A 14111-nucleotide genomic window follows, 5' to 3' on the forward strand; every position below is an offset into this window, starting at 1 on the left:
ACAGCTTAAGGTCCAGGATTGTGATTCCACCAGAGGTTCCTTTATTGTTGAGAATAGTTTTGGCTCTCGAAGCACCTAAAGAAATGTTCATCATCTTTAGTCATCAGGGAAATGCAAATCAAAACAACTCTGTGATTCTACCTCACACCAGTCAGATTGGCTAGGATAAAAGACTCAGGGGACAGCAGATGCTGGAGAGGAAAGAGGAACATTACTTCATTGCTGGTGGGATTGCAAACTGGTACAACCACTCTGGAAATCAGTTTGGCAGTTCCTCCGGAAATTGGACATAGTTCTACCGGAGGATCAGCTATACCACTCCTGGGCGTATACCCAAAAGATGCTCCAACATGTAATAAGGACACATGCTCCACCATGTTCATAGCAGCCTTATTTATTATAATAGCCAGAAACTGGAAATAACCCAGATGTCCCTCAACAGAGGAGTGGATACAGAAATTGTGGTTCATCTACACAATGGAGTACTGCTCAGGTATTAAAAACAATGAATTTATGAAGTTCTTAGGGAAATGGATGGATCTGGAGAATATCATCCTGAGGGAGGTAACCCAATCACAAAAGAACACACATGGTATGCACTCTCTGATAAGTGGTTATTAGCCCAGAAGTTTGGAATACAGAAGAACAACCCACAAACCACAAGAAACTCAAGAAGAAAGAAGACCAAAAGGTGGACATTTCATTCTTTTTTAAAAGGGGGAACAAAATACCCATGAAAGGAGTTGCAGAGATTAACTATGGAGCAGAGACTGAAGAAAGGACAAGCCAGCCTAAATATAGCTATCTCCTGAGAGGCTCTGACAGTACCTGACTAACACAGATGTAGAGGCTCACAGCCATCCATCGAACTGAGTACAGGGTCCCCAGTGAAGGAGTTAGAGAAAGGACCAATGGAGCTGAGGGGTTTGCAGCCCCTTAGGACGAACAACAATATGAACTAACTAGTACCCTCGGAGCTCCCAGGGTCTCAACCACCAACCAAGGACTGCACATGGTGGGTCTGATTGTTCTGGCAGCATGTGTTTAGTAGAGGCTTGCAAATTCGATCATCAATAGGAGGAGAGGACCTCGGCCCCGTGAAGGTTCTGTGCCCCAGTGTAGGGGAATGCCAGGGCCAATAAGTGGGAGAGGGCGGGGTGGCAGGCATGGGGAGGGGGGAGGCAACAGGGGTTTGTTCTTGTTGTTTTTGTTTGTTTGTTTGTTTGTTTGGAGGGGAAAATGGGAAAGGAGAAATTTACATGTAAATAAGGAAAATATCTTAAAAAAATTTTTTTTTCAAAAAAACTTACTTGATGCAGAAGGAATTTTGAATGGATGTGGGCACCAAACAAGGCAGGACAATACAACTTGATTTTATGGCGCCACCTGGTGGTAAAGCCATGTAGCGCATGGAAACAGAAATAGCCTTTACAAAAAGACAGAGCATGTTTTCACCATGCTCACAGCCCAGTGTTGAAATTCTAGCACCACCAAAGGGAAGAGGGGAATTGCTTCCAACTTGTTTGACTTTGCTGGACAGTTTATGTCAGCCTGACATAAGCTAAAGTCAACCGAGAAGGGAGAGTTGTAGTTAAGAAACGCTTCCGTAAGATAGGTTGTAGATAGTCTATAGAACATTTTCCTTTGTTAGTGATTGATGGGGAAGGGCCCAGCCCCTTGTGGGTAGTGCCACCCTTGGGCTGGTGGTCCTGGGTTCTGTCAGAAAGCAGGCTGAGCAAGTCCTAAGAAGCAAGCCGGTAAGCAGCACCCTTCCACGGCCTCTGCATGAACTCCTGCCTCCAGGTTCTTGCCCTGTTTGAGTTCCTGTCCTGACTTCTTTGATGATAAACAGTGAATTTGAAGTGTGAGCCAAATAAACCCTTTCTTCCACAACTTGCTTTTTTGGTCATAGGGTTTTATAGAAGCAATAGAAACTCTTAACTAAGACAATGACTTTCACCTGTATAAGAATAGGGTTCTGCAAATTTAGGTGGTTGGCAGTCTCAGTTTTCTCTCAAACTTCTAAAGAAAAAATTATATTTTAAACACCATTAGCTGGTCAAACACATACTTCTTGGAAATTCCCTATCCCTATTAATACTTGTAAATGAGAGAGAAGACACTGAAAAGACTATATAATCACCTATTTTCTACTGTCACAACCAGTGTAATCCATAAAATTAGGAATAATGGTTATCAAGTTGCTTATAGAAGCAAAAGTACTGTCACCTTTTATTCTCAATCAAATAAAAGCTGAAGATTATTAAGTCTTTATCTTTTGTTATTGCTTGAATAGAGAGCGTATTTAAAAGATAAATATTTGTTTATGAGTTTAATAGTTGGTTAATCAGAAATACTATTCAGCTTCAAGTTATATGTGACAGGATGTGATACATGCATGATATTCCTTACTTACTATATTAATAAAATCCTTTAGAACTCAGTCAGAATCCTAAATTGAAAAATACCTGGTTTTGAGAAATGCAAAGCTTGTTATATAATCTATGGAGCCAATGATGGACTAGTCTAATTTAAAACATACATGAGACTGTGTTCATGTATTTTTTTTTTTTTTACTTTGAAAATCAAGTGTTTACTCCTTTCCCCTTATATAAACCACTCAGGTAATGAAATTACTGATGATGGAGATTTCGTTGTCTTTTTTGTCTTTTTTTAAATTATTTATTCCTTAATCTTTTTTTACAGTCCAGACTTTATTCCCCCTCCCAGACCACCCTCTGAGTGTTCCACATCCCACACCTCCACCCCCCCATCTACAAGAGGATGTCCACCCCCACCCCCACACCAGACCTCCCCACTCCCTGGGGCCCCAAGTCTCTCCAAGGTTAGTGCATCTTCTCTCACTGAGGCCAAACCAGGCAGCCCTCTGCTGTATATATCAAGGGTCCTGTATCAACTGGTGTATGCTGCCTGGTTGGTAGTTTAGTATCTGAGAGATCTTGGAGGTCCAAGCTGAGACTGCTACTCTTCCTATAGAGTCGCCTTCCTGCTCAGCTTCTTCTAGCTTCAACCACAGGGGTTACCAGCTTCTGTCTGTTGGTTGGGTGTCAGTATCTGCATCTGACTCTTTCAGCTGCTTCCCTGTCCCTATTAATACTTGTAAATGAGAGAGAAGGCACTTTCAGAGGGCAGCCATGATAAGCCTCTGTCTGTAAGCATACCATAGTATCAGTAATAGTGTCAGGCCTTGGGGCCTCCCTCTGAGTTGGATCTCAATTTGGGCCTGTCACTAGACCTCCTTTTCCTTGGGCTCTTCTCCATTTTTGTCCCTGCAGTTCTTTTAGACAGGAACAATTCTGGGTCAGAGCTTTTGACTGTGGGATGGCAACCCCATCCCTCCACTTGATGCCCTGTCTTCCTACTGGAGATGGACTCTACAAGTTCCCTCTCCCCACTGTAGGGAATTTCATCCAAGGTCCCTCCCTTTGGGTCCTGAGTGTCTCTTACCTCCCAGGTCTCTGGTACATTCTAGAGGGTCTCCTCACCTCCTACCTGTTTCGATTCATTCTGTTGCTCCTCGGGGCTTCAGTCCTGTCCCCTCAACACCAATACCTGATCATGTTCCCCTCTTCCCCTCCCTGTCATCTTTCCCACCCTGGTCTCTCCCTCCCTCCTCCCCGCCTGTGATTGCTTTCTTCTCCCTCCCAAGTGGGATTGAGGAGTCCTCACTTGGGCCCTTCTGCTTTTTAGCCTTCTTGAGTTCTATGGATTGTATCGTGGGTATTTTGTACTTTTTTGACTAATATCCACTTATTAGTGAGTACATACCATGTATGTCCATTTTGGGTCTGAGTTACCTCACTCAGGATGATACATTCTAGTTCCACCCATTTACCTGCAAAACTCAGAATGTCCTAGTTCTTAATAGCTGAGTAGTATCCATTGTGTGAATGAACCACATTTTCTGTATCCATTCTTCCCTTGTGGAACATCTGGGTTGTTTCCAGCTTCTGGCTATCACAAATAAGGCTGCTACGAACACAGTGGCACACATGCCCCTGTGGCATGGTGTGGCATCTTTTGGGTATATTCCCAAGTGGTATTGCTGAGTCTTCAGGTAGATCTATTTCCAGTTTTCTGAGGAACCTCCAGATTGATTTTGAAAGTGATTGTACCAGTTTGTAGTCCCACGAGCAATTGAGGCGTGTTCCTCTTTCTCCACATCCTTGCTAACATGAGCTGTGACCTGAAGTTTTGATCTTAGCCACCCTGACTGGTGTGAGGTGGAAGCTCAGGGTCATTTTGATTTGCATTTCCCTGATCACTAAGGACTTTGAACATTTCTTTAGGTACTTCTCAGCCATTCAAGATTCCGTTGTTGTGAATTCTTTGTTTAGTTCTATACTCCATTTTTTGATTGGGTTGTTTGGTTTCTTGGTGGTTAGCTTCTTGAGTTCTTTATATATTTTGGATTTCAGCCCTCTATCGGTTAGTGAAGATTTTTTTTTTCCAATCTGTAGTTGCCGATTTGTCATTTTGACTCTGTCCTTTGCCTTACAGAAGCTTTCCAGTTTTATAAGGTTCCATTTATCAATTCTTGATCTTAGAGCCTGAGCCACTGGAGTTCTGTTTAGGAAACTTCCCCTGTGCCAATGTATCTTTTATATGTACTTAAAACTAAGAATGATATTCAGAATATTTTAAGAACCAGTACAGCATGAAAAGACCTAATTTATTAGGCTTGACATTTGTACTAAAATTAATTGAGAGTGGCAGTTGGGTAGCTTGAGACAAGGCCTATTTTTTCAACATTTTGAAGAACTATTCATTAACAATGGACACCAACCATTGTTCAACAAGTTTTTTATTTTTAATTGAGGTAAATAGAGTATCTTATGTAGAGTCTCCTGTGTGTTTGTGAGCAGGATGACATCTGTTGCTTTCCACCATATTCTTTTTTTTTTCTTTAAGAAAAAGATTTATCTACTTATTTTGTGTATGTGTACACTGTCACTCTCTTTAGATACACTAGAAGAGGTCATCGGATCCCATTACAGATGGTTGTAAGTCACCATGTGGTTGCTGATAATTGAACTCATGACCTCTGGAAGAGCAGTCAGTGCTCTTAACCATTGAACCATCTCTCCAGCCCCCTCTTTTTTCTTTTTTTAATGGTTTCTCAAGAGAGGGTTTCTTTGTATAGCCTAGGCTGTTCTGGAACTTACTCTGTAGATCAGGCTGGCCTCAAATTCAGAGAAATTTGCCTGCCTCTACCTCCCAAGTGCTGGGATCAAAGGCATGCATCACTACCACCTGACTCCTCTGCATTATTTCGAGATGGGGTCATTCACTGAACATGGAGCCCAATGATTTGCTTAGACTGGCTGGTTAGCAGACTTGGGAGATATGCGCATGTATGCTCCCCAACACTCCAGCACTAGGGATACATGCTACCACGCCTAGCTTTTTATGTGGTTACCAGGAACAGAAGCTAACCTTTCCCAGGAGAGATCATTGCAGAGAGAGGGGGACAGACTGGCAACTGCATGACCCTGGCTTTACTCACGTTGTTCTTCCAAACCTGGGTGAGGCAGGATCACCAACTGAAAGCTGTCTTCTCAGCCTTCATAGAGATGCCTGCATTTATATCACAATTGTTTTAAGTGATAATCTGCTAGTCTAACATTGGGATTGTACAATAGTTTACTTATATTGATGGGCTTTTCTTTTTCTTCTGGTTCACATTTTTCTATCTATATGTTTGGTCAGTTGTTGCAGCTTTTTTATTATAAAGCATGCACGTGTGCCCGCCTGCCTCTGCTTCCTGAGTGCTAGGATTAAAGGTGTGTACCACAGTAGCTAGCTTGTAGAAGCAAGTTTTGAAAACCATTATATTTATCTCATTGCTTTCCCGGTATGCTGGCTTGCAAGGTAATTGACTTGACTTGCTCGCTTCCCTCCAGTTTGCAGTCTGTGCTGGAAGATCTCCTTGTTGCAACTTCTGATGGACTTCTTCATCTTATTCATTGGGAAGGAATGACAAATGGAAGAAAAGCCATCAATCTTTCTACAGTACCATTTTCAGTAGACCTGCAGTCATCTAGAGGTAGTTATACTTTGTATATGAGGTAGAACCAGTTGTTTATACTTTGTATATGAGGTAGAACCAGTTGTTTAATATTGGGTGTACGGTAGTACTACCCAAATATGTAAAGTAATAGCTTACTATAACCCTATCCTATTTATGTTTTCATCAGTAGGTTCATTCCTCGGCTTTGCAGATGTGCACATTAAAGATATGGAATACTGTGCCACACTTGATGGATTTGCTGTTGTATTTAATGATGGTAAAGTTGGATTTATTACACCAGTATCCAGTAGATTTACTGCAGAGGTATGGATTGTCATTTTAAATTTTTACATATGTTAATTTTGCTTTATTTTTAAATCCTATGTTCTCTTAGCTCACATAATTTTTATTCAGGCTATATAGACAGTTGTAGGGTTATTGACTTCGTCTTATGGGGAATGACCATTTGCTTCAATCCTCTCCAACCCAACACACTCAGAATCTTTTCAGTAAGTTTATTATTTTAGTGAGATTATTAGCCATTGTTTATAGATTAGTCAGCATGTAAATTCTGTTAATACCAAACTATATAATATGCCAATGACTAGTTTTCCTTTTCTGCAGATTTTTATTTCCACTAGGAGTTAATAATTGTTTGGTTCTTTATGTTTAGTTGTTCTTTGTGTATGCATGTATGCCTTTGCTTATGCACACATATGTGTTTGTGTATGTACAGGGTGTGTGTGTGTGTGTGTGTGTGTGTGTGTGTGTGCGCGCGCGCGTGTGTGTTTGTGGAGACTAGAGGGCAACCTAGGCTCCCATTCCTCAGTCACTGTCAACCTTGAATTTTGAAACAGGATCTCTCATTGGCCTAGAGCTTGAAGTAGACTAAACTAGCTATCTATGTAGTTTTAGAGACCCACTTGTCCTCACCTTCAGTACTGAAATTACAAGTACATAAAACCAAACTTGACCTTTTACATGACCTCTGGGGATCAAATCAGGTCCTGATGCTTGCAAAGCAAGCACTTTACCCAATGAGTTGTCACCTAGCCCTGCATTATTGTATTCTTTATGAACTTAACTCTTAACTCCAAACTGACTGTCAATTGCCTTATTTTCTCCATTCTTTAAATCATTAGATGTTCTAATCTTCTTTAAGAATTTTCTGTTAGAGCTTTATGGCCTGCTCCAGACACACTTCTCCAGACTGGTAGCTTATGATTGGCCTTTAACTAAGATGTATTTTCTGGGTTTTCTTCTTCTTCAAAATATGTATCATCCCAAGGAGACTCTTTTTTTCTTTTTCCTTTTTAATTGTATATCCTTTAAAGGCTATTACTTTTTTATTTTTAGATAGTAAATATGTAGATTTTGCTGCTGTGCAGAGACCCAAAGTAAAATTACTATTTTCTGTTTTGGTAGATTGTTGACTGGTTATTTATTTAAGGGTCCTGTCCATCCTTTGGTTCCTTCCCTCCTCACTTCTCTTACCCTGCTCCTTTCTCCCTCTCCCCATTTTTTGTCTCCAGTGTTCCTTATAAAGAGTCCTATAGTCCCTTCCAGAGGGTACGTAGACCTGACTAGCCCAATATTTTGAGCTTTGGAAGACTTAAAAACTAGAAGGTTCAAAGTGTAATCTTGGACTTTTCTTTAATATTCACACAAAGGAAAAGTATTTAGCTTTCTATTGGAGTAGAAGTTGGTCTTTGTTGGCTGCTCAGCAAAGAACCAAGTCTTCCTAAGGAGACTTTGACCCAACTCTACCATTCTCTCAGAGACTCCCAAATTCCCAGGCATTTTGTGTGCCCAACATGGAGGATGAGCCATTTCTAAGCTCTTTTTACTATTTCTCAGCTTCTAATGCAAATGCTTTCTATTTCTCCTTTGTCTTTACTATTTTCTTCTTGAGGGAAAATATTTAGATGATAGTCTTTGTGAGAAATTTCTTGTGCAGGTAAAACCAAATGATAACCTTGTTAAACTGAACCTTTTTCAAATGATAATTATTGGATCAACAGTAAGTTTAGGGATACACTTTTTAAGCTTTAACTCTTTTTCTTAATGTAGCAACTTCATGGAGTTTGGCCACAAGATGTTATTGATGGGACTTGTGTTGCAGTAAATAACAAATACCGACTGATGGCCTTTGGTTGTGCAAGGTAATTGATAACTAAGTTAAACTTAAGATGTCTTAACATACTCAGGTGCTTGATTATGCCTGTCATAATTATCATTCATCTTAATATATGATATAAAGGTGTTTTATTATTTTGAAACAAAAGCAAAGATCTGATTTCAGACACTAAACATTTGAATTTGTAAAAATAAGATGTTTCAACTGTGGAAAATTGAGATACTCATTATAAACAATAAATACGTTAAAATTTAAGGTCTTTACTGTTCATCCTTTAAGACATCAGTATTTATTGTTAATTCCTTAAGATATCTGAGGAGGACATCTTTTTCAGAAACACCATGTTCCCTTTGAAACAGTGTCTCTCACTTGCCTGGAGCTCACTAGTTAGACTAGACTGGCCAGCTAGCCCCAAAGACCCACCTGTCTCCAGCTCCCCAGTGTACAGTGTATGGCACTGGACCTACCTTTTTATGTGGGTTCTGGGGATTCAACTCAGGTAGGTCCTTATGCTTGTGTGGCAAGAACCTTAAATGAGATGTAATTTTATTTAATTAGTGAATATTTGTAAAGTGCACATGTAAAATTAGTTGTTTTTTGTATTGTTTTGTTTTTTTGCTGCGACTCATGTAATGGAGAGTTTTAAAATTGAAACATGGACATTATGACACATGTTTATAATCCTAGTATTCATGAGACTGAGGCAAGAGGATTGTGAATTTGAGGATATTGATTATAACCTGCGCTACATAGTAAAGTTTAGACCAGTCTTAGTAAATCCCTTTAAAAAGGGAGGGTGGGAGGGCAAAAATAAAAGGGGGGGGAGGGAAATTTTATGTTCATAATTTGATTTATTCATATTTTATTTAGAATTTAAAAATGTGTGGTCATGAGTATATTTTCCTGTGTTTCCTATTATGTTGGTCTCCTAAAGCAAGCAGAAGAGGAGGGTGCCTGTGTGTGAAACACACACATTTGCTGCCCAGCTTAATGCGCACTCTAAAGTTCTTTCTTTCAATGTTATAGATATGATACTGTATGAATATACCAGTGTTTTCTTTTCTCTTGTTGCTATGTGTCAGATTGTTTCCATTGTTTGGTAATTTTGTATAGCAGAGTGAACAATGTATGTGTTTCCTGGGAAATGTTAGGAATCTCTAGAGTATTTAGAAAGGAAGTGACCAGAGTTGCCTATGCATTTGTTCAGGCTGATGAGCTGACTAATAACTTACAGAATGGTTTTCTATTTTGTACACCTTCCACTGGAACATAGATTCCCATGATCATGCCTTTCTGTTTATATTGATCATTTGTCACTAAAAGTGTTTGTTTTCACAGTGGCTCTGTGCAAGTTTATACAATAGACAACACTACTGGAGCCATGCTGCTGTCTCATAAACTAGAGCTTACAGCAAAGCAGTATCCTGGTGAGTATTAGTAATGTCTCTCTTGGTCTGCCACCTCTCCAGCTCTGTATGCTGATTCTCCCTTACACATAAAGGCCTGTAGCAATGTTTTATTTATAAATTAGGCATAAGAAGAGATAACCTATATTCATTACCTTTCTCATTGCGAGACAAAACACTGTACAAAAGTAACTTAAGATGGGATGCTCAGAGGCTAAGAGCTGCTGCCCTTCCAGAGGACCTGAGTGTGATTCCCAGTGCACATATGGCAGCTCACAATTATCTGTAATTCCAGTTCCAGGAGAAAAGTGCTGTCTCTTGGCTTCTACAGGCACCAGACATGAAAGTGGTCCATAGACATGCATGCAGGCAAAACACCCATACGCGTAAAAGAGTTTTGAAAAGAGGAAGGAAGCATGTACGTTGGCTTGCAGTTTAAGGAAGTGTAGCCTGCCATGTAGGGAAAGCGTGGTGCTGGGAGCATGAGACAGCTGGGTACAGCATGTCTGTTGTCAGGAATAGAGAGAGCAGAGTTCTGGAGCTCAGCTTGCTTTCTCCTTTCTGTCTGGTCAGGGGCTCCAAGTGCTGCCCACTGTCCTCAAGGAGGCCTTTTTGGAAGCATCCTCATGTATACCCAGAGCTGTGTCCCATGGTGATTCTAAATCCAGTCACGCTGAAGTGAAGATGAGTCCCCCTTTTGATAATCACCCTCTATGCATGTATTGAACTATCACAGTGTGTTCCATAAACCACACAGTCAAATAACCAAAACCTCTTAAAATAAGTGATAATAAAATAGAAACTGAATGGGGCCTTTCTCAAAACATTTGGGTGGGGGAGAGAGATGTGGGTTCTTGACTACGTCTGTCTGCTACCCCCGATTTTTGCCCTCAGGTGTCACAGTCTCAGAGTTAATCTATGATTATATTTCATGTCTTGTGCCAGAAGACTTGTAGGTGATGTCCCTTTCTCTTAGCGCAAGTTCTTCGACTCCATGAGAATCTTGCCATCCTCTTCTCCATTGGCAGATGTAGCAACTCACTCTCTCTCATCTCTCCATCATCCATCTATCTTCCCTATCTTTCTGTCTATAACATATGTGTGTGTACATACATATTAGTTTTTCAGTTCTCTGTCACTGTCTGATGCCTAAGAATGACAGATATTGGGGGGCAAAGGCTTCCTAAGGTCTTCATACAGGCTTAGTGTCCTGACATGTCAGTCTGTGGTTTTTGTTTGTATCTTAAACCCACAGGTTTAATGCCTTTTCTGCTTTAAAAGAGTGCACTAGAGTTAAAATTTTTGTAATTTGAGGTGTGACAGCAAAACTAGTACAGGTTTCTTTTTCCTAAGTTTTACATGAGAAGAAAGTTTTTTCCCACATTAGCCCAGGCTGTCTGAAACTCACTCTATAGCCCAGGCTAGCCTTGAGATTATAGCAGTCATCCTGCGTCAGCCTCCCAAGTATAAAGATTTGATCTTAGCAAAGTCAGCAGAGAGTTTTTTTCTTTCATTAAGACCTGCAGTTATAACAGTGTTTCCATGTTCTCTTATACGTATCTGAAGTGCCAGCACCCTGGTGCTTTGTGGCCATTAAGAAAAATAAGGGTTCTGTCAACATATAAGCTATGTTATACTAAAACAGTGTGTATAATTGAATTTTGAAGTTTTTTACTTCTTGAATTTTTCCATTTAATACTTTAAGGCCACAATTAATCTTGAGTAATTATTAAGTATGAAAAATGAAACCATTGATAAAGGGAACTACTGTACTGGTAATGCTAAGCTTAACAAAGCTAACTTTTAATTAAATAATGTATGTGCTAAGTAAATATTGTTAAGAAATATATGATAAGAATCTGGCCAAAGAATTTCTGTGTAAAGAGAATTAAAGGGGCCATGAAATAGCCTTTCATCCCTCATCTCTTTCTGGGGTCCTCACTCAGTTTAGTTTAAACCTCTAGTTTTCTTGTCTAGACCTCTCTGTAGTCTTTACCTGATTTCAATTTATTCTCCCAAATACTCACTGAGTACCAACTGTGTGTTAGACAGTGTTCTAAATGCTAGGTGCATAGTAATAAACAAAGCTAGTCACCCTTGCTGAGCCCTTGGTGAATCTGTGTTAGTCACAGGACTGATCTACACTTGGTGTCAGTGGAAATGCGTTTGACTAAAACTAACGGGAAAAAAATGTACTGTGACTATAGTATGTATTTCTTTTCTAAAATAGCAAGAAATACAAAGGTAAACTCCTTTTGTTTTTTGTTTTTTGTTTTTTGTTTTTTGAGACAGGGTTTCTCTGTGTAGCCTTGGCTGTCCTGGAACTCACTCTGTAGACCAGGCTGGCCTCGAACTCAGAAATCCACCTGCCTCTGCCTCCCAAGTGCTGGGATTAAAGGCATGCACCACCACTGCCCGGTCAAAGGTAAACTGTTGTTAACCTTTATTTGACCTTTACCTCATGATCATAAAATAGACCCTTGAGTTCGGACCTTTATTTTTGTGCGTTTGCTTGAAGAAGGAAGCAATCAAGGCATATTCTGATTTTTGTATTTAGAGTGAGGAAGGAGAAGGTCTCCCAGAGTTAGCGCTATCTACTCCAACTTTCTACTTACTTCTAAGTGGTCATAGATATGTCTTGTAGCTATGGTAGGCTTCAAGAAAAACTTAGAAGTGATTTTGGACAAGGGAGGAGGGTGGCATCAGAATTAGAATCTGTCTCCAGCAGTGTCTCAGAGTGTGTAGCACATTAAGAGCTGCCAAATCCCCATTGTGCTTTCTTTATGTTTACTGTCTCTGTGATTGTTATTAAGCTGTACCAAAGGTTTTGTTTGTTAAGTTATTGGGTCTAACCTACTTAATATCTCTGTCCTAGTAATTTAGTAACATTTTTTTTAAAGTGCCCATAAGTAGAATAGTATTTTATCTCATTTTTAAATATTTTTATGCTAATGGAGCAGGTACACTTATTGGATTGGAAATAACCATCATGTGTCTTCCTCAGGTACTTTCTACCTTAGTTTTTGAGACAGGATTCCTCACAGAATCTTGAGCTTGCCCAGGTCAGCTAGACTGCAAACTTCAGAGACCGTCCTGTCTCGGCCCCCATTCCTGGGATGGAAGGCACATGGCACCATGCCTAGCATTTATGTGGACTCTGTGAATAAAATCTGAGCCATCACCCAGCTTTTCTCTTATTTCATTTATTATTGGGGGGGGGGACACAGTATGTCACAGCGTGCTTGTCACGGGCAGAGGGCAGCTTTAGAGGGTTGGTTTTCCCTAGCGTGGATTCTAGGGATCAAGCTCAGGTCCTTGGACTTGGCATAACAAGCACTTTCCCCACCACAGCATCTGACAGCCCTGTTGTTTCTCTAGCTGTAGGAAGAGTGGTGGTTTTATTCTGTGTCTACACTAACCTAATATCCTGAGACTTTGAATCTGCCTCTGCTTTGACTCACATGTGGGGATTATTGGGATTTGTTTATTTATGTATTTTAGCATTTTTGATTAAGAGCTGATATTTCTTTACAGTTAAGTTTGTGGATGCTTCAGGACTTGCACTGCATTATAAGGTCACTTGGGTTACTATTAAAACACTTTAAACTGTATCCTCTGTATAAGTGGTATATTTTGTTTTGTTTTGTTATCTATATTAATTATAGAACTTATGAATCATATGTGACTGAAAACCATCATGGGACTTTTGTTTCTGTTCTTTGTATCAGATGAAACATGGAAAAATTGCTCCTCATCTACATGGCATTTCTCTCTTACTCTCCTTTGAGCCAAGGATGCAACCTTTGTAATCTTGGCGTTACCTGGTATCCTTACTAGATTCCCAGGTGTGGGCAGGCACTGAACTTTACCTCCTGACCCTCACATGCTGTGTGAGTCACCAGTAATCATGAAGATTCTCAAGCGTTTGACAGATAAATTCAGAGGGAAAGTAGTTTCCCCAGTATTTTGAGACATTCAACATCATGGTTTCAGTGTGAAAAATCATCTAGGATATCGTCTGATACTTGCTCCCGGAATTCATTTTTATCACACTGCTACATAAAATGTTTGTTGCAACCTTATCCCAATGCTCCAGAAGCTGGTTCATAACGAACTAAAAAGCTTAGAGGATTACACAGTGGTAGTTATTCAGGCTAATCACAGCAAAGCCAACCTTCACTTCCCATAATTCACCTGCTTCCTGAGGTGTTCAGGCCAAGGCTGATGGTGACCTTAGTTATCAGTACTCTTCACAGACGGGGTTCATCCTAGTTAGAATTCAAGGAGTCTGTGCCCCTCTGCTTGTTTGCATTTGGATATATGGCTTGTAAAAAGTACTAAGTATTTCTCAACAATCTTTTTAACCCTTCTCACTATCTTTTCACAGACATCTGGAACAAAACAGGAGCTGTTAAATTGATTAGATGGTCTCCTGACAACAGTGCTGTAATAGTAACCTGGGAATATGGAGGTCTTTCTCTGTGGAGTGTGTTTGGAGCCCAGCTGATATGTACACTTGGGGGAGACTTTGCGTGAG

At 40.1% G+C, this 14111-nt stretch overlaps 1 protein-coding gene across 2 annotated transcripts in view; it reads left to right on the plus strand.

Annotated features, from left to right (window-relative positions):
• Ric1 (RIC1 homolog, RAB6A GEF complex partner 1) overlaps positions 1-14111 on the plus strand; it is an 89508-nt gene that overhangs the window by 44910 nt on the left and 30487 nt on the right. Inside the window, exons 5-9 of one of the 2 annotated variants that reach the window (XM_031390060.1) lie at positions 5925-6067; positions 6219-6355; positions 8102-8193; positions 9507-9595; positions 13962-14106. In XM_031390060.1, coding sequence (XP_031245920.1) covers positions 5925-6067; positions 6219-6355; positions 8102-8193; positions 9507-9595; positions 13962-14106 — 606 coding nt within the window. The remainder of the gene's footprint in view (positions 1-5924; positions 6068-6218; positions 6356-8101; positions 8194-9506; positions 9596-13961; positions 14107-14111) is intronic. The other variant, XM_031390061.1, reaches the window with a different exon arrangement.

The sequence above is a fragment of the Mastomys coucha genome, unplaced genomic scaffold (genome assembly GCF_008632895.1).
Source record: "Mastomys coucha isolate ucsf_1 unplaced genomic scaffold, UCSF_Mcou_1 pScaffold21, whole genome shotgun sequence".
Taxonomy (NCBI): domain Eukaryota; kingdom Metazoa; phylum Chordata; class Mammalia; order Rodentia; family Muridae; genus Mastomys; species Mastomys coucha.